The sequence below is a fragment of the Squalius cephalus genome (assembly GCF_949319135.1).
Source record: "Squalius cephalus genome assembly, chromosome: 5".
NCBI lineage: Eukaryota > Metazoa > Chordata > Actinopteri > Cypriniformes > Leuciscidae > Squalius > Squalius cephalus.
Window position 1 is genome coordinate 35,068,712 of NC_137126.1, and position 26,782 is coordinate 35,095,493.

At 37.4% G+C, this 26,782-nt stretch overlaps 2 protein-coding genes across 6 annotated transcripts in view; both read right to left on the bottom strand.

The window, feature by feature from the left end:
- Positions 1 to 339: 339 nt before the first annotated feature.
- Positions 340 to 4,857, bottom strand: hdr (hematopoietic death receptor). Of its 2 annotated transcripts, none has more exons than XM_079873291.1 (10): positions 4,640 to 4,857; positions 3,737 to 3,878; positions 3,510 to 3,638; positions 3,211 to 3,322; positions 2,649 to 2,740; positions 2,366 to 2,455; positions 2,239 to 2,279; positions 2,005 to 2,103; positions 1,089 to 1,125; positions 340 to 993 (listed from the first exon to the last, which is right to left on the bottom strand). In XM_079873291.1, the coding sequence occupies exons 1-10, from the start codon at positions 4,658 to 4,660 to the stop codon at positions 701 to 703; spliced, it is 1,056 nt and encodes a 351-aa protein (XP_079729417.1). In that variant the 5' UTR covers positions 4,661 to 4,857; the 3' UTR covers positions 340 to 700. The 2 variants fall into 2 exon arrangements, with proteins under 2 accessions (XP_079729417.1, XP_079729416.1); XM_079873290.1 differs by having other exon boundaries at positions 1,822 to 2,103.
- A 1,473-nt stretch (positions 4,858 to 6,330) lies between these two features.
- Positions 6,331 to 26,782, bottom strand: part of unc5db (unc-5 netrin receptor Db) — a 178,380-nt gene continuing 157,928 nt past the window's right edge. For 2 of the 4 annotated variants that reach the window (XM_079872309.1, XM_079872308.1), the window contains exons 10-17: positions 23,536 to 23,892; positions 22,787 to 22,871; positions 17,707 to 17,878; positions 13,230 to 13,457; positions 11,935 to 12,084; positions 10,403 to 10,567; positions 9,372 to 9,550; positions 6,331 to 8,555 (exon numbers count right to left, since the gene is read on the bottom strand). In XM_079872309.1, the coding sequence (XP_079728435.1) occupies positions 8,372 to 8,555; positions 9,372 to 9,550; positions 10,403 to 10,567; positions 11,935 to 12,084; positions 13,230 to 13,457; positions 17,707 to 17,878; positions 22,787 to 22,871; positions 23,536 to 23,892 (1,520 nt within the window). In that variant the 3' untranslated portion in view covers positions 6,331 to 8,371. Of the gene's footprint in view, positions 8,556 to 9,371; positions 9,551 to 10,402; positions 10,568 to 11,934; positions 12,085 to 13,229; positions 13,458 to 16,537; positions 17,355 to 17,706; positions 17,879 to 22,786; positions 22,872 to 23,535; positions 23,893 to 26,782 lie in introns of those variants that run through there. The other 2 variants (XM_079872311.1, XM_079872310.1) reach the window with 2 other exon arrangements.

Below are 26,782 nucleotides of genomic sequence, written 5' to 3' on the forward strand. Positions count from 1 at the left end.
CCTGTGTCATTTAGGATGAAGTGTTTTTCTTTTTCACCACGGTGGTTTGAAACTTGTTTTCCAGTGGGTCCTGCATCTCTAATCTGTGTCACTGTCATCCACTTTTTTCAACCATTTGTAAATCCTAAAGATAAATTTTGATGTTGAAATTCATATTTCGCAGGAGATCAGGTGACCTCTAGTGGCGAGCAAGCTGAAATACAGTTTTTATATACTAGAACTTTTAAGAAACGTCCAACCAACAGAGATGAATGCGGAGTTTGCGGACACTATATTCAGAACCTTAACATTATTTAAAACGTTATTGTAAAGTCACAATCATTAAGGGAAAAACAAAATGTACAAATGAATTGCTTTTATTAGTTCACAACAAAATAATTCACATGACATATGTTAACATATTCGAGATCATAATGCACAACAATTTTATCTACAAAATGGGAAAGAATACGACCACAATAATAGTAACACAACATTTCATAATATTAGAAGTCTTAAATATCACCTTTTTTTTCCAAATGTAACTAATATTTGTAAACAACAGCATAGCATGTCTTTTCTAAACATTTGAACATTATTGGCCAACATAATAAATATCGAAACACTTTCCATTTTGGAATAGTTAGGAAATAACACTACATAAGGTAAGCCTTTGCTACCTGAGGTCACTAAAAGGGTGACAATATTTGTTTGTTTCCAGTCACTCATCTTCATATTTAAAGTAACCATTACTAATTGCCTTTGTAACAATATTTTCTGCTGACAGCCTTTGGTCTAAATAGATTAATGCTTCAATAAGACTGTTGAAATCTGCCTTCAGTCCCTCCTTTTCCATCCAGATTTTTAACAGTTCATAAACTCTGTCTTCTGGAAAAAGAGAATCTGTACTTTTGATTGAATTATCACTCAGTCCAATGAACCTGAAGAATCTGTTATGATAATGGACATCAATTTCTTCAAAGAAATCAAACGTTTTCTTCAACGATTCGTCTCCTGAAAAGGTGAGATGAAGTAAAAACAATGCAGCATAACCCTTTTTTTTTTTAACAAATGCTGAAATTATGCAAGGAAAAAAGGTATGACCCTACCGTTCAAAGGAACAAGTCTTCTTGACAACTCTCGTTCCTAAAAGAGATAGAAGAATTTCATTTCATGGTAATTTAATTCAATTCACATTTATTTGTATAGCGAATTAATGTGATTTACTGACAGCTACAATAGTGGTTACTGGTTACTTATTTTTGAACAAGATGTCAACCAAAGCTTGACAAATCAAAATTATTTATACAGTATGAGGCTTATTACAGAGGTTTAAATAACTTAGTTTTAGTCAATCTAACTTGTCTCACTGAGAGAGACAGACAGACATATTTTTATACAGTATAAACTGCATATTCTAGATCTCTTGCCATACAGTCTGGGCTTCCAGATCAATACAAACATCTTTATTTAATGGAGTAAGACATATTCCCAAAATAGACAGATTGCTCAAGAGTTACAGGAGACGTCAGGTCCAAAAATGCTGAACAAAAGGCATAAGCTGTCATCAATATCTAAATGAGTGCAAAAATGACCTCTCCATGGTAAATTTAGTTTAAGAAAGCCTGATTTGACAAAATATTACAAAAAATGGAAAGTCTTTATCCTGAAAGCAAGCTATGACAATGCAGACACCAACAGATACTTCATCATGCTACTTCATCTTGTCTCCAAATGACCAAAGGCAATGCATTCAGGCTTAGGAAATATTAAAAGCAGAGACTTAAGCATTGGTTATGATGGTAGAAGTGTTGTTAATACAAAAAAAGCGGCAACTCTCACCAAAGTGTGAGGCTGCCAGGCAATTGCAGAGCTTGGAGGCTGGTTAGTGTGGAGGGGCTGGAGGTTAATGGGCACAGCGGACATGGCCAGGCTAATTTGTGAGGAGTTGGCGGTGTTTGGGAGGCTGTCCCCTAGTCCCCTGTCTTTCTCCATCTCTGATGAAGCAGGTACATGGTTACACACCGCATAGTTTTGCTCAAAAAATGGCTGGAGCTGAGAGGAGTCATCTGTCTTGGAATTCTGGGCATTTTGCCTCTCCTCTACCACCTCCTCACTGTTACCCTGCAGGGCAAGAAAGACGTCATCTGGTCGTCATATTTACAGAGTTCAAATCAGTGCTGAGTTACATCAAAATACATGAGTTTCTGTGGTTGGCTGATAAATCAAACGCATCAGATGCATGTCTTGTTGACCTACCATACAGATCTTAACCATTTCCCTTGGACTTCTTGATTTTACTGGAATTAAAAAAGATTTTGTACGATAAGCAAAAAAGAAACAAGGAAGAAATATTGAAAGAACTGAGGAAAGATGTGTGCCCTACCTGCTCCTTTACATGGTTTTGACTTTGTCAAGTAGACGATACTCAAAATGCATGCCAGCATTGCAATTACTGGCACAACAATGAAAGTCACTGTAGGACAAATGGGATGTTATCGCTATGAGAAACACTATGGAAACAAAACCTTTGCAAAAGACAAATGTTGGACAGAATATCCCAGTTAACAATTATCATTTCCTTTCCTTTAAATGTGAATGTGAAAAATACAACATTGTGTATACAGCTGAAATCATTGGGCAACAGAGTGAGAAAGGTTTTCTACTACCTGAGATGGAGCTTCCCGAAGAGCTTCTCTTTCTACAAACTGTGTTGGAAATGTGTGTACAGCCTTTTACAATCTCCTCATCCTCTTTGCATCTGGGTTCAACAAATGAAATGATTTTGAGTCCACAAAAAAATGAAACTACTGTCATCGGTTACTCACCTTCATGTCGTTCCAAACCTGTAAGACTTCCGTTCATCTTTGAAACACATGAAGATATTTTTTATGTCTATTCCACCAAAACTTTGATGCTTCAAAAAAGACAGAAATCCCGGGCAATCGAGCCGTTTATTCCAAGAGTTCTGAAGAGATACTATTGCTTTATATAATGAACAGATCTTATTTTATTCACATATAAACATTGATGAATGCAAATTAATAGAGCACATCAAATATAGTAAATAGAAGCTCAAAGTGCTTGCTTGTCATACCAGAACCAACGAAGTTTGTTCGTGCACATTTTCATTATTGGGTGTGCTATCCGTTCATGCTAATCAGTTTGATTAACATGAGACTTCTTTGTCCAAAATCTAAGTTTTGATCAAATTTTACATTAAGAACTTACCTGCTGCATTTCTTGCACACCTCACATGCCTGGTCAGGTAAGCAAAATGACCCCTGTTTGCACTTGCACTTTGTGTTCTGGGTAATTGTGCATTTCTCAGTGGTTTCCTGATCTACAGAAGGAAAGAAGGAGCACAAATAGCAGGCAATTTACAATTAAATATATCTGAAGGAAGTCTATCATGTGAGCACAACATTGATTTGGCTTGCATGACCTTAAAAGTTTGTGTTAAAAGAATTTGCATAAATCTGAAAAACTTGGCAGTATGGAACAATATTCTGTTCAAATAACAGAATTACCTATACGGCACATGGTGCACGATAAACACTTCTTCAGTCCATTTTCATGCTCAGTGTATGTGTCAAACTCGCATGTTTTACACTCTCCTTTTTTTGAAGCAGTAAGGCAGGCCGTTTTCACATAGGTTCCTGCAAAAAGATGAGGTGGTGGAATGTAAGTGCACATACAAGACATTGTCTAACCAGAACTTAAAGTGTTTTTTATTTTTTTTATTTTTATTATGCACCAGCAGGGCAGTTCAGGCAGCAGATGTTATCATGTTCATACTCCAGGCTCTCTCTGCAGGAAACATCCCGGCTTGATCTGTTCTTGATGGACCCTTGAGCCCAGGACAGATCCAAGTGACTGATATTTAGCAACAACAAAACCTACACACAGAAGAAACAGTAAAATGATGATGTGTGCTTCAATAAAGACTGACTTTCTGGTAAATAATAATGGATAGCCTGTGATCAAGTGGTGTTGTATCTTATACTGACACCTATTGGTGTAAATCTTAGCGCACCTTTCATTTTATGTCTCAGAACACTTGAGTTTGTTTATATGTTAGAAACTTAAAAGGATAGTTCAACCAAAAATGAAAATTCTGTCATAATTTACTTACCCTCAAGTTGTTCCTAACATATATGAAGTTCATTTGTTATGTGGAACACAAAAGAAGATATTCTGAAGAATGTCGGTAATCAAACAGTTGTGGGGCACCATTGACTTTTCATTGAACAATTCATTTATATATATATATATATATACATACACACACACACAACCTATTTATTTCCATGCCTATTACATTTTCTGATAAATTTTCTGACTTAATTTTCAGATTAAGTCATTATCAATCCAATTTCCACGTTAAAACTGTTAAAACAGACTAAAGTTATGTGAGGATTTGTATATAGAGATAGATAAAATATTGATTCAGAGGTTACTCCATGGTTTCTAATTATTTTAAAGTTTTTGTATTTTTTAATTGACAAGATCTGTTGTTCCAGGTGGTTTATCGCCGCCGACCAGTCCAAGCTTCAATTTATCGCGTCATGAACCAAACTAAACTTTCAAAGTTTCTCTATTACGACATTCAAATATACGGTATCTAAAAACAAATTAAATAAATGTTAAATTCACCTACCAAGAAAATAATGTATCGCATAGTAGTCAAATCATTGTGTCACTTTCTCCGTAAACTGAAAGAAGATTAAGTCCCAACACCATCCCACTGATAGCGCGCCTCAGTATTTAGCTGTTGAGAGAAAACTTCCGGTCTTATATCATGCAATTGAGCGCTTCTTCAAACCTGAACACGCTGAATGCGAAGTGAACAAACCTACTATGGCCGAGGCTTTCCTTATGAATATTAATTAGGTTTCTTGTGACGTTGCCCTTATAAGTGTCTGAGCGTTAGTCACGTGATCTAATTATTTTAATGAAACAAGCCTTCGCTATAGTGGGATTCATACTTTCTCAGGACTTACCCGAGACAACCTGGCTGGCACACAAGTCGCTTACAAACTTCACATCGTGTTGAATAACTACTTTATATATTTCAATATTTTAAAATATGTCTGTCTATATTTTCTCACATCTTGGGAAAATATAGGGCCAGATATAATTTTTCTACGTGTAAACTTTAGTCACATAACCATGTGAGTGAATCTCCAACAACCGAATATTCTCAGGACATCTGAACGCACACATACCATTATCAGTTTCCGCAATGCAAGGCCATCTCTGTCAGTTTGGCGCTATCTAGCAGACAGTTGACTGTGACAGTGCGATACTATGACTGTTGAGCGACACTGTAAACACAGGAAGCTGGCGGATGCTCTAGTTGATTGCAGTGTACGGAGGAAGGTGGGACTTCTGTTTGTTTATTCATGTATCAAGTCTAAGGGGAATTTCATACTGATGCTTCAGAATGCAAACAAAGGTCGCTCCTTATACTCAAACACAATCAACCATGTGATCCATTCATTAGCCATATTAGATTAGCCTACACTGGGATTTTTCAACCAAGTTTTAATTGTATTAGTGATACATTTTCCTGATAAACTACAATATTTGTATGGTCTGTTGTAAGGCATTACTGTGGCCCATTGAAAGCAGCATTCTTTCCTTTCGACAAATCTAGTCACTAGCCTACATTGTTTTGTTGCTTCCTGAAAACTGATTTAGTTTTCTTCCCTCTGCCTTTCTTCAGACAGAGATGCCAAACAAGCAATTACAGTAACATTAAGTGACTTTTCTTTCATGGAATTGCAGGCTTTACACACACTGTTGTTGTATCATCTTCAAATTGGAGTTTTATTAAGATGTATTTGCTTATTCATATTTCTCAATGTTGCTCAAAGAATTGATCTAACATTAACAAGAACAAACAAACAAACTCGTAGTTACCATGGTCATGAGGGCGGACTCTTTAGTCCCTTATGTGTCCTTTGATAAGAAGTTACTGAAAGAGGAGGGGTTGTTTGAGATAAGACTACCAGCTGTGGACTTTGCATCAGCCATTTATAAAACTAAATTATGGCATGTCTGAGACATTAAATTTGCTGAAATGAACGTTTTCATTTCATTGCACTATTGGCTACAGTTCTGAGGATATTGGGCTGATTTACTGTGTGTCTTAAACACAGAAGTGTATGTGTTAATCGCCTTGTTTTGTAGAGATTCATCAGGATATTAGTTTAATTTTTAAGAACTAAATTTGCTCAGATTAAGAGGCAGAACAATGCAAACGTCCTGTGCCGTTTCAGGCATATTACATTATCTGCCTGCCTGATATCCGCACATGGAAAGAGAATAAAGACATGGGGCATGTTTGCTAGAGTTGCAGCTCTCTTTAGCTGTACATTTATTTCCAAAAGACTGCATATACATCCGCAAACTCTACTGTACAGAAAACATCCAAAATGTTCATAATCATAGATACAATATACCACAAAGCTGGCCTGGCGATACCAAACAAGTATATTTAGCACTAGAAAAGCTCTTGACCCCTGCATATCGGTGTAATATAGTGTTTTTTTTTTTTTTTTACTGATATTTTACAGTACATTTGCATGATTCAGAACCATCTTCAGAACCTGTACAACATTCACCATTTACAGAAGTTATACAAGGCACAAGAATCATAATTTGAAGCAAAGGCCTAAATATAACATGAACGTGGGACGGATTATTATCAGCTTTACCGTTTGAAGGCTTTGTGCTAGTTTATCAAATAGTACCACTATAACTGTAGTCTACAATAATAGGGCAAAATCAGTTTTGCTGATTTTTTGTTGTTGTTGAACGTTTTTGCTGAAGTTTGGTTTGATAGCCATTTCTAGATTTCTATTTTTTTTTTTTTTTGAATTATTTCTGTACTTGAAGCTTAACGTCATGTTCCATCATTTGGACATAAATATGAACTTGAATAAAGTTTAATGAGCACAAAAGCAATTTTCTTTCAAATTCATTAAAATGATGCCACGGTGTGTTTTAATTCGATTTTAGAGGGGGTGACAGCAAATTTGGTAATAAAATAAAATAAAGATTTTAATTGATTTGATAGTTATGTGGACAACTGGTGGTTTAGCAGCGTCTAAATAAGTCAAACAGGCTACTGATCTCAGTGCTGATCAGATTTGTTAAATGCTTCATAAAACTTAAAACTACAATTGAAATATAAAAAAGAATATCCAGTTATAAGCAGTGGTGCGCATTGTAGTGCCTAAAACTAAAAAAAACATATCAAATGAGCTCTTAGAGGCATTTCTGTTTGAGAGAGAAGGTTAATGTAGTAGATGACTTGGAAAAGCAGGACATAACTTTTTTCCCCCTGCAATTCTGACAGCATTTTTTCCACATAGCTCCTTTCCTTTTATCAGACCTTAATTATAACTCTCTCTGCTCACCGGCCCGTGTTCCCCCATTGTGTTTCTCACTGCACGGTGGAATTTGGTCAGAGGAGATAAGAGAGGCTAATTTTACAGAGGTCTCTCGGAGCTCTTCCTTTTCAGCTGCGTTTCAAAAGAAAGCTCTAAATGTTAACAAAAGGCATGTGCTGCCGTTGCATGGCGTGAGTAAACGCTTCTTCAGGTCGTTTCAGGCCTGACGCTCTCTACAAAAGGCATGATACGGCTCCTGATGACTACACACGCTCACAGGAACAGAGTAATGCATTTAAGCGTGTGATGGGGTTATGCTTTAAGGTCTTCAGAGGGAAAAACGTAATTGATTTTTTACCTCCTAACCTGCATAACTTTCATAGCTGAAAAAAAGTTTGAATCTTTATATCACCATATATTATTCATAATTATTCCTCAACTGATCTCATTAAGACGGCAAAATGACAATAAAACAACAATAGAAATAAAAGAACAGAGTGAGCCACGATCACGATGTGTTTTCAGGAGTGTATTTCCTTCTCTTCCCTTCTCTAAACATCATATAGTGCGAACAAAGCACACATCAGTAGTAACATGCAGAAGGAATATAAATACTGCGGAACTCTGGGACACTGTTGGAGAAATAGGAAAAGATTAAGGAAATGCTCAAGAAAATCCCTGCCTGGCCACCAATCAAATCCCTCACAATAAAAAAAAAAATCAAACACCAAAGAAAGGCTAAGGCGGAATTTCATGTAAGATGTGACGGACTGGCACTGTGATGTTTGCTTCGAGAAAAGCATTTTGAAGCTGTTGAATCTGTGCCGAATTCATGCCAACTTGCACATGTACAACTTTGCACATGGTCAGATACGTGAAACTGTCTGATTGGTCGCCTCCTGTCCCAGGCTTCTCTCAGCCCGGATACTTTAGCTGGTTGAAGATGCTGGCGAATTGCACCTGGTGGAATAAGTGTAGTTTTCAATAGTCCCTCAAAACGTAAAGTCTGTTTCTTTCTCATCTGGACTCTGAGGCAGACTTTTACAGTGGATCTTTCCAATCTCCTCCAAAGCACTTGCAAGTGAGTCAAGATCTCCACTGTCCTGATGCCTGGCCTCCCAGAGACTGAGAATGACAGCAGAGGGACTCTTCTGCTTGGTAAAGTAGGACAGGTTCCTGTGCAGGAAGGAAATGGAGGTTTCACAATAGAAGAAAATGTTAGTACACAGCAAGAGAATATTTTGAGTGTCAACCTACTCTCCTTCTTTTGTTTTATTAGGGACAACAGTTTAAATAAATACATGTCGTGTGCACTGTCACATGTAAAGTGCCAGTAGATGGCAGTGTTGTAATATAATTCCAAACTCAAATGGTCATGTAGCACAGCATAGGTTCAAGTAAAGGTAACATAATGTTTACATAATTCAATTCTGAAATGCCATTTGATTATTTTAAATGGCACAATTTACAGAACTGTAATACCAGTTCATATCTTCAGAACTGTTCTCATAAATGACGCACTAAAATATTAGTACCAGGGAGAATGAAAACGTCTTCAATTGCTCTGTTCTCTTTTTATTTTCATGGTTTCCTTTTATGGAGTTACTTGGTTGCAAGTCTTGTTAAAAAGACCCAACAGACAAATAAATCATTCAGATTTATTAAGGAAAGTTAAGGATTTCAGCTCGTAGATCATCTACACAGAAATAAATATCAGCATAATCTATCAATATGTCATACAATCACTTTATAGATAAAGGGAATGTGGCTCTCATCTCTCCAGTCTCTAGTGGTTCTTTAACTTCTAACCTTTGCAAAAACTGAATTGAATAAAGATGAAAAGCCTGAAGAGTATGAGTTCTGAGTGAAATGATCGAGCAAAGTGGAGCGCAGTCTCAGCTTATTATTCAAGAGCATTGTTAACAAAGTGAGCACTGCCGCAATAAGTTTCAATCAGTCCTGTTGCCTTGGCTATATCTCTCCGGCGCTCACCTTTGAATGTGGAGTTTCTGAGCTAAGAGCTGCCAGTCCTTGCCCTTGGCGTTGGCAGTATCGAAGGTGGTGCATATCCGCTGACGTATGGACAGGGGGATTTTGAAGGCTTTGGCCCCTGTCTGTGACGTCACCGTGCAATCTGCCTGCATAAAAAATGGGACCGTCTCTTTCTCACTCTGAAAAAACAACAACAACAAAAAAAAAAACTTTTTTTAGCATGCATTTGTGTTCATCTACAAAGGTGCTTGAAAAACCACTGAAACACTAGAAAGGTTTATAATATATTTTCCCCATATAGTAAAAGACCCACATTTTTTAAAGAATAGTTAAAGCGAAAACTCTTTCATTATTTCTTTATTTTATTATTGGAATTAACTAATTTAACTATTTTTGTCATTTCAAACCTGTAAAAAAGAATTTCTAAAGATTAAAAAAAAAAAACAACGTTCAATATGGGCTGTTAAGCTCTAAAAAAGACAAAAAAGCAGTCCAGATGACTTATGTGCGCTATATCCCAAGTCTTCTGAAGTTGTATGATAGCTCTGAGTGAATTTAAACTGAAATTTAAGTCATTATTCACATTGATCTTGAACTCTAAAATCAAATACACAAGATTCCAAAACTGAGTTTTTGCAGCAATGCCATAAAAGTACTATATTGGGTTCCCCAAAAACATTTCTTAAAATAACCATTATTTTCTTAGTGTGAAGAGCATTTTAATAATCTTAAAGAACCTTTTTTTCTGCTTTTTGCACAGTGGAAAGGTTCCATGGATGTTAAAATTTCTTCATTGAACCATAGATGCCAATAAACAACCTTTTTTTTTTTATAGTGTATAAGCAGCATATTTGACTTGAGAGCCGCATGCAGCGAAGGTGAAAAATCAGTAAATATTTGTTTGGAGCTTGACAGCCTGTTACAGTAAGCTGTCATTGTTTGGAAGAGACTTCTTTTTTTGATCAACAGGAAAAAAAATAAGCATGAGGCTGAGTAAATAGTGACAGAGATGACATCAGAGTGAATCTGACCTCTCCCACCGATGAGTAGACCTGCAGGAGCTGCTCATGACCTTTGACCTGCCGCACACTGATCTTGCAGGAGAGCTGGGTGGTTGAGGCGCTATGTCTCTGCAGCGAGAAGGCACAGTGCACAGGCTGCTGGTTACTATACCACACTTGGGTGAAGGAGAATTCCTGCAGCAGAGCGGGATGAGGACACCAGGAATGAAGAGAAGAAGAGAGAGAGAGAGAGATCAGAGAGCTGAGTCAGGAAAAGCACCTGATCCATGAAAAAACGTGGAAGCATGCGTGTTAAGAGACTCGTCTATGAGACCATCAGTACAAAAGAGACACAAACTCTAATCCCTGTTAATTCCGATGATAGGGGTCACTGCTGGGGTATGTACAACACACAGAATCTGGAAGCAGGGCAGGGGAAGAGAAAGCAATTGCCTTTGATGTATTATTAATTTCCGTGAAGCAGCACGTCTGCAGGGAGTGTCCTTGACCTCTCCTGCGCCATTTCTCTAGCCTTGCATATTGAAATGACCTGTGAGATACTCTAATGTCAACAGTGATAGGAACCCTGAGCAGAAGAAATGCTTGATGGGATGCCTTAATGCCGGGATTAATTTCTCCCTCGAGCAGGCATACAAAAGCACGTTCAAGGAGACAGAAGCACTCCTGAACTGATTAATTGCATGAACCTAGAACCAGATACTGTCTTATCACTGTGTATTTGTATGCTAGGTAGGACGGTTTCGTTCTTTAGGGTTGAAACTTGAAGTTTCAACAAGACAAAAATATGGATCACATAAACTTTCCTCATATTGTATATGTACTGTATATTGTATAACTATACCTGGGATCTCCAAGTGTGTCCGACTGTGTACAGCAGTATGAAACAGACAATTAGCAGCTTCCACTAGAATCGATGATAGTAGCACTCTTCTTCTACTTCACTTCCCTTGCTTTTTTTTATTTTTATTAAATTTTAATTTTTTGACAATAAACATGCCAGAATGAGAACAGGAAAACACGGCTTTTTTTTTTTTTTTTTTTACGGTTCACAATCGCCACTTAGTAATTAGGCATACATATTACACTGATCAGCAGACACCGCAAGTCATCCTGTTTGTTTTTACTCCCTTTTTAAAGTATTTTATTTATGAACTTCCACAGTAAATTTAAATTTTATTGAAGGGGTAGGGTTAAAGGTAGGTTTTTAGCTATAATTACCATAGGTCTGTGTTTGATTGTATAATTTATTTTACGTTTTAATAATAGCTGTTATTTCATACTGCATACGATTCGAAAGCAATGTAAGTTAGCCAAACATTTCATACATAAAACATGAAATAAATGTTCTTGAAAAGATTGTTTCAGTCAATGACATCCACGCTTGTTTCTTTGCAGGAAGCGTAACTCGTAGGGGTGTGGTTTGTAGCACAGCGGGATGCTGACAGACCCTTCTCGGGATGTCTGCAATGCAATCGTGTAGGCAGCTGCCTATGGCACATTACAGCACTGGTCCTAGTAGCTTACTAACATTACTATGTTACCTGACAGGTGGTGAAGGGTTTGATGCTCCACAGAAACTGAGGGATATCCTGGATGGACACCTGTAGACTGAGACAGTTTCCTTTGAAGAACAGCGTCTTGGGCTCCTCTAGTAGTTGACCTCCTCTGCTGGTTTCAGCAGTGACCACTCCCTTTGGAAAAAATGGAGGTACAAGAAAAATAAAGTGAGAACACGGAAGGGCAGAGAGTGGTACAGAAAGAAAATGTGGATAGATTTGACAATCTAGAACCACAGTATTGTGGCTAATCTGTTTAGAATGTGCTGAATGTTTATCCAGTTCAGAAGATAACTTAAAATGGCTAAAAAGGCTCAAACACTTACACATTGTGGTTAAAATTCAATTATAACAAATATTATCTGAAGCTGATTTCGAGTAGCTAAAAAAAGTACAATGTCTGGAAGGAACAAAAGCTTGACAGCTAATAAACATTCAGAAATATAAAAAAGTGCTTTCAAACAAAGTGCTGGTAAAAGCTTTGAAAAGAAAATTGAATTTAAATTGATTACTGCCTTCTTTGATTTCAAGCATGGCAGTGTTCATCTGTCAAAACTGCTTTGTGTGTCATTGCATTGCAGAGATGAGTGTTCTCTTTGTGTGTGTGTGTGTGTGTGTGTGTGTGTGTGTGTGTGTGTGAGCACTCGTGCAAGACAACAGTAATTGACTTTGACTTTTGTATCATCTCTGTGTGCTTGTTTGAAAATAGCACTGACCATTTCGGTCATTCTGATTACACAAATGAACTATAATAACTCCAAACTCACATTATTACTGGTTTAATCAAACTTTTGGACCCCCACTGCACATGCAGCCTACTTTTGCTATAATATTGTGATGCACCACAGATTTACATTTAAACTTTGATTTGAAAAATACAAAATATACAAGACTGTGTATTTTTTACATATTTTTATTATTCTTTAATAAGGGAAAGAATTACAATCCCAAGAAGCATTTCTAATGACAAATTCAAATTATGAAAAAATATAAAACTAATAATTTAAAGTCACAAATGTTAACAATAAATTAACAATAAATACACATATTTAAGATATGTTTACAGATATGTTGCATATTTAAAATCAGGAGATTCAAATTGTAGACTATTAAGAGTTTTTAATGATCCACCGGAACCCTGATATATATCAGTTTATAAGTTAAAATTGTTAAAAATCAATTCCACTATGGAGAAAATGAAATGGGATTTGTACTTCCAGAACCCAACTGTTGCTCTCTATTTGAGTAATGTGAACATATGTTGACTGTCCAGCTCTCACCTGAAAGGCATGTGGTGTGTCATCTACACAGTGCACTCGCAGGTTGTAGTCCATGGAGGAGGCCTCCATGCTGCCGAACACAGCAATCCTTAGTCTCTTTATGGCGGAATCGGTGACGGGTTCCCCCACCAGTGCATAACAGCCCGGCTGATCCAGCAACAAATGACAGCAATGCGAGTCCATCAAGCAATAGCAGGAGGTTGATTCATCATCTACTGACATTATTTCCTGTGAACCCAAGAAAGAGATCAAATTATGATAACATGACATGCTCATGAAATCATACATACAAAGCTCTGTCATGAAACTAGATGACACAGGATAATAGGTCCTTAACTCAACCTGATTATAATAACATTGTTATCTACAGGGCACAGCTGATTGGTTCCTGCTGTATCAGTAGCCAATGAGCTCACTGATCAACCTTCAAATACTCGGTCAGCATTTGCTGTAGCAGTTGCAGCGCGCTTTCAGAAAACCCTCCACCTTCCCCAGCTCCACCTGTATAGATCTGCTATGGGTAATTCATGTACAGCAGCAGCATGTCTTAGCAGCATTGCTCACAGCGGAGTGTTGTGTATGTATTGGCAGCAGCAAGTCCCGTACTTGCCCTGCAGCAGCAGCAATAACCAACAGCACCAGCGTAGCAGATCTATTCTGCCAAGACCAAACATATCAACATTGTCATACCCATTACCATGCCAAACACTCAGAGAGTTGTCATGACAGAAATAGTCACTTCTTCATTGAATTTTTGATAGTGTATGAAAACTTGGTATAAAGTGCATGAACATATGAACTTTAAAGGGATAATTCACCCAAATATTTTCCACCCAAAATCCATTTTCATTTTCTTCATGCAAAGAGTCATACAGGTTCATGAGGGAGAGTAAATGACAGGGCATTTGTGCCCTTTTTGAAGCTTGAAGCCTCAGTCCTGATTCATCGTAGATGCATGGAATAGAACCACCAGTACATTTTTAAACAAATATCCTTTTATGTTCCATAAAGGGGGAACTCATACAGGTTTGGAACAGCATGATGGTGTATGATGATGACAGAATTTTAATTTTTGGGGTGAACAATCCCTTTAATGGAGCAGTCGTGCTGTCACAATAAAACCGTAGGGAACATTAGCAATTAGAGTTAATTAACCTTATCAGACCTTTATCAGCCAACAAGCTTATCAGAAACTGCATGTGCTAAAGGGTTGCCTACAAAGTGTACATTTATCATGGGAAATGAGACCATATTAAATAAGGGTACATATGATTTTTTTTTTTTTTTTAAATGTTAATTTCACCAAGATGTAGGAGTGGATTTGTTTTAGTGTCCAGTGCTATGAAAGGTTCAAAGTAAAATGCTGCTCCCAGTAAAACATATGAATGTAGCTTTAAGGGGTCATGAACTGCAGTTATTTTTATTTTATATATTTTATTTTAGAATGTTTCTTGGGGTGCACTTATAATGTTAGTATGATTTTTACATCGAAAACTGTCATAATTTAGAATTAAACGGGATTTTTTTCCTACCTTGACTTTAGTCCTCTAATTTGAACAATCTATTTGAAGGGGCTTCAGTGTAAACGCCCACTGCTGTGATTGGCTAACATCTTTGCATTTGAAATTTTTAAGAATTACATGTGGAACTCTCGAAAACTTTTAGCACGTTTTTACTGTTACAGCTCTCAACTAATCATAAAAAATGTTGATTATAGCATTATATTTAGATCTATAGCTTTATATTTAGATCTATAGCATTATATTTAGATCAACTCCCGTGGCATGAGAGGTTGCAGTGGATGAGGATTGTAGCCGATCACAGACATGTTGAGCGCATGAATGCAGTGATCTCATCATTGCAACTCGATTTCTGCACTCTCACGAATGCTTTCATCATAACTAACAGTGCAAACACGATGTAAATAAGAGATTTGTTGATTATAACGGGAGTTTTGGCGAGAGCTCCGAACTCAGTCACTGATAAATTCACGCTGTTTGATTGACAGCTCCAGAGATTGTAAAGGGAGCGTTCTTTGATCGCTTACTGTATATAATTTAATCACAATTTAAATATCAGATAATTTTTATCCTACTAAGAGAAACAATGTGAAGTTGACCGTTTAGTCACTGGTTTGATTTACTGACAATAAACGAGTTTGAGACAAAGATCGTCTGACTGTATATGCATCATTATATATCAGAAATCACTGGTCACTGGTGATTTTGGTTAGACATATAGTGTACACATAAGCAGCAGTGCATATCAAACGATCTGTAACAAAGCAATAGTGACAGTAAAAATGCAATGCAGTGACTATGTTTTTCCACAACCTGGCACTGCACAACATTTTGCACTCTTTAAAGGCAGGTTTATCACTTAGTTGCTCGATCCAGTGTTAGCGTCACGTCTGTTATTTACTGATGTAGGTCCTGTCCCAAATGGCACCCTATGCACAACATTTTGCACTCTTTAAAGGCAGGTTTATCACTTAGTTGCTCGATCCAGTGTTAGCGTCACGTCTGTTATTTACTGATGTAGGTCCTGTCCCAAATGGCACCCTAAGCACTTGCGGTCTTCCTACGAGTCTGCACTTTCGTGACGTAACGGCATATTGACTTTGGGGAAGAAGTCTGCTGTGGAGCTCGCATCAAGTGAGAATCATGGGCGCATATTGACCGCAAAGGTGGCTCTCGCGAGCACCCTTCTGAAACCTAAAATGACAAAAGGGACCCCCTACGGTCTTATGAACTTAACGGGCATGCGCACGCGGCAGCCATTGTAAGTCCACAAGGCCGAAAGTGCATGAAATGTGTAATTTAGGACAGGGCCGTAGAAGTAGGTGTTGCTCTTCTTCAGCAGTGGAGGTCTTTCACCTATCTATGAGTCATTCTCTAGGTTTGGTTTCAATAAAAGCTGTTTTTGAACTAACAACAGAGTTTTCAGTTCTGAAACTTACAGGATATTCTTATTGTATGATGACCTCTTATATGTAAAAAGCTGAAAATTGTTCCTTGGTTCCAAGGTTTCTCATTGGTATGGAAGCCTTCAAAGGAACCATCTTCATACAGACTTACAGCTGCTGCAAGATGTTTTTTTTTCACCTCAAGAGTGTGAAAGAATCTCAGCTCAGCCAGTATTTTTGGCAGTGTAACTGTGTGATCAGCCAGTGAACGAAAAAGCTAAATTCACTCAGCCACACTGACATAGAATCACTCACAAATCTGCGAGGTCACTTCTGTATTTCTTTGACAAGGTTAGACTAACATCAGGTCAAGCACAGACATTTACACAATAAATGCTCTTTTCAAATTTCTGACAGACAACCATTTATTTATGTGACTGCAGCTCTTCAAAGCAACGTAAATACCAAACAAAATGGGGAACCCACCCTTTGTAAGCTGATAAAAAAAGTAGATGTGAAATTTGTACTACAGCAGTCTTTTTCTGACAAGTCAGTGATTTAGCCGGCAGTTTTTATGTAATTACTTCAGCCATCACCAACACTGGAGCTGTCACTGGCTCAAATAAAACCGTTAAAAGCGAGGGAAAAACTCTGACAGCAAATGAGTTTTTGTGAAGACTGCTGGTAGCAATCTCAAGGATAAGTACCGTGCATTGGAACAATCTGAAATTCATCGTAATAATGACTCGCGCTAGTGGTCAGACACAAAAGGAAGGTTATTATCTTATCGTCTTCAATAACGCTAGCAGCTTACAATAAACAAACTCTGTGCCGCTACAGTAAAATTTCATTGATACATCAACTTTCAGAACTTTCAGATCTAACAGTGTTAGGTTTTCAGAGGCTGATGCCAGAGTAAACATGGGAATAGGACAAATGTTAGTGATTGTAGTAGGGTCAGGAAGGAGGTTCCGTCCATGACTCCTGTCCTGATTGCCTCGTGTCAGCTCCTTTTTAAGGTGGTCCTCTAGTACAACCAGATCGATATATCCTGGGACTGATGGGACGGCTTGCCCTGATGCTCCCGCTGTTTGACTGCCATGAACTGTGTCTTCCCAGCTATTACAGGCTGTAATTGTTTTTTCCTTGAGCACTTCACTGCCGTAGCCTCCTCTGAGGAGCTGCTGTCCCTGGATCTCTTGTCGAGAGCGCAGGATCGCCTAATCAACACATTTTTAAAACGCTCACAGCTCCGAAGGCTGCCACAAGGATGTGGTTCAAATGCATTTAACTTTTGGTTCATGACACAGTTTGCAGGTTAACTGTAGCACAACGATTTAAAAATATACTTAAATGGACACAAAAATGTTTAATCGTCAGGGACTGGTGCTACAAAAGTGTTAAATCATTTTCAAATGGTGTGTTGACAAAGGTTTCCAGTGCATTGTACTATACTGGCCCAATGATAATAATTGACAATGTTTTCAAATGTAACATTCTTATGAGTCACACTAAAAGGAATTTGAAATGAATTTGCAGTGAAAAACACAGAAGTCATGTCTTTGTTCCTACCTCCCACTTGTTGTCCTTGGTTTGTCTCTTGAGTTTAATGTTCCAGTTTTCAGCGCTGACTTCAGCACAATGAGCTATCGTCATGGCAACAGGATAGGACAGGTTCAGCCCCGGAGGTCCATACGTGATCTCTGGCCCTAACAGAATCTCACACCTTTCCTCTGATTGGGCACTAGCAAAACAAGATAACACATATCACTGACAATTTCAAGAGAAACCCCCCTCATTGTTTCAAAATAAGTAAACAGTTTGGGCTCAGTTTAAGATTTTGGTTTGAAAATAATAATAAAAATAATAACACTTTTAGTCTGCAAGGTTGCATTAGGTTGAGCATTAGTGACAGTAAATACTGTACATTTATATTGTTACAAAATATTTCTATTTCAAATAAATGCTGTTCTTTTAAACTTTCTAATAATCAAAGAATCCTGAAAAAATATGGAGCAGCGCAACACTGATAATAATATGAAATGTTTCTTGAGCTTTGTTTCTTCAAAACTTGTAATAATTTTCTATACACTGTAATCATTATGATCACAACTTGTAATAATTGCTTTAGTGAGATCATTGTTTCTGCCTAAATGAATACATGAGATTAGCTAACTGCATGATTTGTACCATCTTAGAACTGTACATTTTTGACATATGGACATTAATTTGATACAGTCACCCATGATAACAGATTACTCTACAACCAAATCCAATGTGTGTGTGTGCGCGTGTGTGTGTGTGTGTACTCTTTTGTTATGGGACCTGACGTTCGTGAGGTGAACAACTGGCACGCAGGAGAGGTGAAATAACCATCTGGCATCCAGATAATCTATGGAGATATTCTTCTGACGAACAGCCATTTGTGGAAAATTTTCTATGTTTATTTGTGTCTTAACCAATCAGAATCATTCAAACTGACTTGATGACGTAGCTTAGTGACCTGTGTAGAGTATAATTGCTGTTGTTTTGAGAATGAATGGCAGGGCGGACTACAAACTCCTTGCTGAGAACTGAAGCTGGCTTCTGCTGATGAAACTGCAAACTAAACTTCAGTAAAATGTTCTTCAATTTACTGCATCTCTGACTCCTGGTCTTCATTCATCATATCTGTAAAATCCCCTATAAAGGTATACTGTACATTTGATCAGTGCATACAATTCTTGGAAATCAGCCCATGACCTTGGCTAGAGCTACACTAGACCCCTTTGGTCAATAATCAAAATAGTGAACACATTTAGCTAAATCAAATAAAGTGATCAGAAAAAAAAAACCCACACACACAAAAAAACCCACAATGAAATCTACATCACAACCCTCAATTATCCCGCATAGATACCGTAATGATAAAAGCTGTCACGTCGGCAGTCTACAGAATCATTAAAAACACGACTCAGAACCTTGATTTAGGGGAAGCTACTGATTCTCTGAGGGTACCGGAGTCGTATTACCAGCTCCTGCATATTCATTAGTCATTGCTTATGATCTTCTGGCCATTATCGCTACCTTCCATATTTTCCTTGTGGTGGTAAACCATAACAGAAAACCATTAATGAGAAAGAGTTAATGAAGGCTTTGGCCTTTAATGCAAATTTAGAGGTAAAAAAGAAAGGAAGGAAAAACCTTCTGGTTGACAGCACAGCATATTTTCACTGCATATTAAAATATATCTATAAACTATGTGGCACTATTTATTCTTTTATATTTTTGTTATTTTCTATCAATAAAAATGATCAAGTCATCAAAATGTAATAGACAAAATTGTGCAAAAAAAAAAACAAACAAAAAAAACCCCTCCAGGCAGGCCTGTAAATAGTAGTAAATTTAGCCAAAATTGTGTTAGATCATATAAATAAATAATTCTGTTAAATAATAGTTTGTCAAATGTATCTAATAAAATACATTGGGATTTGTGCTTTTAATACTAAGTAATGGGACACCAAAGTGCCATGTATATCCAAAGTTTTGTTCTATCTTTTCAACTAACCACATTGGAATATAAAATTCACAACAAACTTTGAAAGTCGAGGAGCACCACATCAACAGAACTTGCTTTAAGGACTTTTACAGTATGCCCAAAGGACGCCAGAAGCTTTTTCAGTTTATCTGAATCTATATTAATTCAGCTTTGCTGAAGAGGGAATAAGGACTAAACCACTCTTTACAGCCAATCAGGCCGTCCTCTTCCAAACTCTCTCCAAGTGTTCTTCTATTTACATTTAATTACTATTCAGGCATGTCAGGTCTGTAGGAACTTCAATGCGATTTAAACCACATTCAGGTTTAACTAAAAGAGGCTGTATGAAAAACAATGCATTATGAATGTTTGAAATGCCTCGAAATGCCTTAAAAGTGAAAACATCGTCCTTTAATTAACTTTTCTTTACTAGTGTGTATTTGAACAACAAGCAAGAAAATAACTACTTAATCGAAAGGTTTATTGTCTTTACATTTTTCAAATAATATCCTCCTTGTTTTAAAGGATTAAAACAGATAAAACTGCAATGTAATGTCAGGAAAGTACTTAAAAGCTACATTTCATTATACCTCTCTGGTATTCACATCACAGAAAACTGAATTTCTCTACGTAAACAGTTCTTCACGGCAACACAACACTAGTTTGCATGTTTCATGCAAGTCAAGGATAGAGGCAGGTTACCTGGGTTGCATAAGGAACTGCACTTCTAAATTAGTCTTCACTCTTGTACCTTAAGTGTCTTGTCATGTTTTTTACAACTCTCCTCCTCCTCATCAAGGGTCTTATCCTGCAAGCTCCTAGGTCTGTATTGAGAAGCATTATTCAAAAAGACTGATGAGTCACTGCTAGGGGGTCGAGCAGCAGAGTGCCGGAGCATTAACGGACACTGTAGGAGGCGATAGGCAAACTTAATGCTTCTATTATGTATTCATTCTTTCATTTAAGCATCTGACTGTGACTTAACTTCAGTGTGGCAAATTGATCAGTAACTTCATTTAAAGGAGCAAGTTCCACAAAAATGAAAAGTCCATAATCCCTTACTCATCCTCATGTCTTTTAAAACTTGAATGACCTTCCTTCTGTGGAACACAAAATGAGTTATTTTATATCAGTATGTCCAAACTGCTCTTTTCCATACAATGAAAGTACATGGTGACCATGACTGTCAGGCATGATTTCAAAAACAAAGATTTCAAAGCAAGAATATTTGTGAATAAGCACCCAGTTATATTGCTTCGGAAGGGTTAGTTCGGATATTGCAGTTCGGAAAAGAAAAGTCGGGTGAGAGGCGTTAAACGATTAATGCTCTATATTGTGCAAGGAATCATGTAGAAAGTAGTCTTTATTAATCATTATCAATCATAATCATTATTTGTGTAAAAAGGAATATGGGTTGTTGCCGTTTTATTGCCTCTAGGGCTCATTTCAACTGGAAATTGCAGTGAATTGTATGAAAAGGTACGTTTTGGGAGTTTTGCACACCTGGAAAGTGATCTTGAGAAGTCACAACCCATTCCATGATATGATGGAGCAATCACCTCATGAGTATATCATTTTACATAATTTGTGAAAAATGCTATTCATTTATTTATTTATAAGTAAAACCATTTTTTTAGTGTGGATAAACTTACAGAGTGCACCTTGAAGCTTCAGTCTAAATCGGTGATCTGCCACAGATGTGGTGAACAATGACTCATAATGTCCTCATTTTACACTCCTTAGTAGTAACTGTTTCCTCCATCATCCTGTGCCGTCATGAAGATGTATTCAGTCAGAGCAATAACAGTTGGCAGTTGTGTTAGATCTCCTTCAGGTTTTGGCAGAGTGCAACAGACATATTGTCTCCAGAGACACATCAAGACTCACGTAGGCTCATTACCTTTACATGCTGAGAATACATAATACACAACGTGTCAAAATGTAAGACCTTCAGAAACTCTCAAGTAAGTTTTATGAGGAAACAGCCAGATGGGGGCGTAGACCATAACCTATATATGCCAAAACATCTCCCATAAAATGATCACTCAATGATCAGGATAAAAAAGATTCACTTCTGTGAACTTCATGTTTGACATGATAAAAGAAAATCAAGTCATAATCAGACTTCAGCTTTTCACCGAAAAGAGTTCAATAACTCATGAAGTCAGAATCCTGCTTGTTTGACAGAGCTTTTATGGCATGACACGTTCCAATGTGAAGTCAGACTACATCTCTAATATTCATAATCAGATCTCACTTTAAGGTAAGAGAGTCTTGACGATAAAAGTCAACTCTGATATTTTCATCCTGTATTCATTTGTTCCAAGTAACGGTATTTCTTCCTATAATACAGACGCCATCCCAGTACCAAAAAGCACAAATATATAACGCCATCTGCAATGTGTGTATGTCAATGTATCTGAAATGTTCATTTACCAAATGTTTATCTATTCATCTAATGTGTTACCATTTAAAGCTGTAGCATCTGACTTCAAGAATGTAACCAATCAAAACAGTACTGTAAATAAACCCCAATAAACCACTGCATAAACTAGACTTAATGCTGATTTAATGATACACAAAGCATTAACAACAGTCACATTTTAGCAGTTCTCTCCCACATATTTAGCTATTCTAACTGCACTTTTTCCATCAGTGGTATAAGTAGCAGAGTGATTTTTGTCTTTCCTACAGAAAAAAATAAAATAAAATAAATTCCTACAATTGTATTACGATATGTCCTTGAAAGACAATAGTAAATACACGGAAGCTGAAATCAAACGCACAAATATTTCTTCAAATTGCCTAAATGAATTAAAAGAATGTGTTTTTCAACGAAGTATTCAGAAACTCTATGAACATAGCCCTAAACTATTTTGCTAATCTTTTTATTTTATTTATTTTTTATCTAAGTCTCTTATTTGGCATGAGTGGATTATATAAATTGAAATAGGTCTATAGTTTGAACATTTCTGTGTCTAGACTGACTGTTTATTGTATAATGCTGGGCCTTGTTAAAAGCTTCTTGAACAACAGAAATTGGAATTTTGAACAAAAAAGATGTTTTGTCTGAACTGTTAAGAAGGAATGCTAATACTATGAAAGTGATACAGATATGCCAGTCTACAGTCTTACCTAGACTCCCCCTGATTTATGAGCATGTACATTTCCCAAGAGGTGTCATCAGCAATCGCCCCGTGAGGTACCAGTAAGCTCACTCCTAGAAAACCAACAACGTAAACATCAACACTGAGATACCATTTATGTGCAGCTACACAATACACATTTATTCCTATATTACATTCAATTAATGACAATATGAGATTCATTAATATACTAAATAACTTTTTATACCAAAAATTATACCATGTCCTTATATTTACAAATTAAAATTTGTAAATTTGATTACAACCTTGTGAAAGGTGAATATGTACAAAATTCTCTCAGCAGCTGAACTGCATTTTTAATGTGTTTAAAATACAAAAACTTTGTAATCATCTTCCTCGTCTATCCTAATTTATTACTCACTTCCCTCATGCACACGTACAAGTAAAAATAACAATAATTGTGATTTTATGCCTTTCATCTAACAAGCATTAGCCAAAGAGAACATTTGCCTGTGGGGCACTTATTAGATGCAAAACAATGATTATAGAAAACAAATATTTCACATACTGTTCATAGTTACCAAAGCCATTGTTTTGTGGGCTTGGAAGGGAATTAGTGTGAGTAAATGACAGTATTTTCATATTGGGTGAACTCTCCATCTAAACCAATTTCTAAAAGAATATGAATGACTGTAGCTTTCCTGTACCTTAAGATGACCTCCTATCTTGTTCATCATTGCATAAAAATAAAACACAAAAACACATACTTTCACTCACCTGCATTTGGAATGACCAGTCGGCCACCCAGATGCCCAAACACTGCGCTTGTTTTCAACCAAGTCTTCCCGGGTGTGTGAAGTCCATTAGCAGCAATCAGGGTTGTCTTCTTTCCTTCTACTGTGCTGTAGTTTGGGTGAAGGTTAGCAGGGAGGGTCTCCAGGTGGGTTTTCACATGGTACTCGGCCCGGTCCGCCACACCTAGTGAAACCATAAAGGAGCTCTGAACTTTGACCTTGTCTGGCAGGGGGTCAAAGAGCTCTTTGTCTATGGAGTCCTGAAAGCAGATTGGACCGCTGTACGTCTGGCCGACAGTTAAATCGGGCTGCATGGAGGAATTCAGCAGAAGTGGATTGCCTGGGGAGATGAAAAGGCAGTCTTTGATATTTTGGGAGTTTTGTTGATACAGGTAAAAAGAAAAGAATACGGTTAGATGGGGTCCTGACATGCCAACTCCAGTGCAGCAGACCATGGCTTAAAAATCAAGGCATGCAACAGAAAAGGATTAAATATTTAATTTACTGTTTTGGCTAAAATATTCATTCTAAGAGTGCTGGAAAAAGGGAAAGAAATTTATCTTGAAAAATACAAAAAGTGAAAAGGACAATTTTAAGTATGTGAGAAAAGTAAATGCTCTGGCACCAACTAAATTATTCAGTTAGGTTAGTTTAATTCTTGGCCCTTCAAAATCTAACCTCCTGAAACGTGGTTCTGAATAGGTGTTAGAATATTAAGAGTATAGATTTTTAATTCCATACTTTTCTAATATGTTACAGTTCATTTTATGACCCAGTTCGTTTTCTGGCTTGCATGGCAGCAATAGGCTGTGTTTTCCAACAACTGGCAACCCGGGGTGTCAAAATACTAATGGGTAAATTGGCAGTGGGCAGGATTACACAGACCAAAACAAAAACAGACATTCCGACATGGAATGCACATTTCAAAGTAGAGGCTGTAGCATTGTTTTTGAAAGAAACGAGTATGTAAACTTAGCAACTTAGTAACTTAGTTTCCTAAATATCTGCAAACAAATGGCATTTTTATACTTTAGCAGTCAAAGAAAATTACATACAGCACCTTTAATTAAAAAAGTATAGTCAGTTGTGCTGTGTGTTTCTGAACTACTTTAGAGCACACAACTTTGGAATTTTAGATAATGCAAACTGACCTGAACAGCTTATGTACTTGTGTTTTTAGACCTTTATCATCAAAGATACAGTGCAGACCCTTTTGCTAGCATTCAGCTTAATTGCGTCCATGTTATTTGACTACTAGTCAGAGTAGATTGTTCATGGCAACAGTTGCTTTCATGCATTGATTGATGTTAACAGTCACATCCTTAAATGGCTTGTCATCACCCATTACCACAGTTAGCATTGGTTCGCCAGTGGCATCATTAGAGATTTGCGCTTTCGCATAAAATTAATTCATAAAGTGAGAGAGCAACTAAATGGAGACAAAGATATATGAAGTATGCCTAAGTGACCTTTTTGTTTTTCCAAGTTTTTAAATCTGTCGCCTCCCAGCTTGGGCTCAGAACAGCTCTTGGAAGGGGGTCTTCATCTCTCGCTGTTGCTCTCTCACCTTTTCCAGTCTGAGGCAGACACACACCATCACAGAACCCCCACGATTCATCCCGGTGCCAAAGTAGCTCCAACATTTGAGTCACTTAGTCCTTGCTGGCCAGCTGCTGCACAGTGAGGGGTGAGAGGCAGGAGGCTAATGGATCTTTATTTTTAGGAAAATCGTTAATTACCCCAGTATGGGCTGATCGGTGTCAGGCATTTGGGATATTTCTAGTCGCCATGCTTGGGCAGGCCAAGGCTTTGTTATAGAGTGACAAGAGGTTTGTATTATACATTTGACTGGTCCTGCAAAGTTCTAAGGTGTCAGGATGGGAAAAATTATGGTGGGAAACTGCTGAAATTTAGGAAATATGCTGCTGCATACTCACATTTGGGATTATGAAAACTTATTCATTACCTTTTAAAGGGTTTATTCACCTGAAAATGAATTGTTTGCCAAACCTTTATGACAGTGTTTCTTCTGTAGAAAATATTTTGAAGAATATTTCCACATATTTCCATACAATGAAAGTCATTGGGTCTTGTCCAAAATAATATTGGACCCCAATGACATTTCTCAAATTATCTTATTTTGTGTTTCACTGAAGAATGTAATTAATGCAGGTTTGGAATGACATGAGGGTGAGTAAATGATGGTCAATTTTATTTTTGGGGTGAATTATTCTCTTTGACCACTCCTATAGAAGAGAACCGAACCAGATTTACCAGACATATAAAGAGATTACAACATATTAAATGGTTCAAATTCTTAAATTCTCACCCACAACAAACCGTCCCCCCCCCCCCCCCTATATCTCTTCAGAAGGAGGATATGATCACTGTGGGACAGAAAATCTTTAAAATGGCAGTGAAATGAAAGGACGAGAAAGCAGGATGATAGGAGATAATGAAACAGGCATGTAGTGGGCACCTTGCAGAGAAAGATCTGGAATTAGAGTCGTGATTAAAATGACTCAGTGGCTGAGATTTCAAGAGCAGACAGACGGGCAAAGGTCTGGAGTCTCATACTGTTACCTGTGATTTAGAGAGTCAGCTGGAATACTTCAGAAGCTTTATTATAATTACACACACTGATAAAACTGCAACAGATATCATGGAGTGAGACAAGTTAAAAGGAAAAGTGATACAACACCTAATGAGTGAATAATGAATAATGAGAAATAATACAAAATCAAAATGAAATCAAATGCGCTACAATTTGGATTAATGTTTAAAATTGGATAAATGTTTAAAATGTTTAGTGAATAACTGTTTAGTGAAGCTTATAATTTCTCATTCTACATCCCACATGCTTAAATGAACATCCAACATGTTCTCTTTTCTATTGCATGGGGTTTGGTCTTTCCTGTGAGCGCTGATGGGAACCGGATTGGCTGTTGGAATAGGGCACAGCGGGAGGCTGAGAGAAAGTTGGCCTTTTTAAATAGGATTGATGACCTGACAGATGCGGCTCAGCTGAGCCTTGATCCCCCTCTTTCCTGTTGCATGGAAAAGGAGGGTGTTGCCATCTCAGGCCTTGAGCACAATAAACACAAGCTGCTAGTCACGGGCTTTCACTGTCCTGTCACAAGCAGCCAGGATTGATTACCCTGTGGGGCGATGGCTATCACTTTCCCTGACCCAGAAGCGTCAGCGGTGGTAATATGGACGCGTGTAGCGGA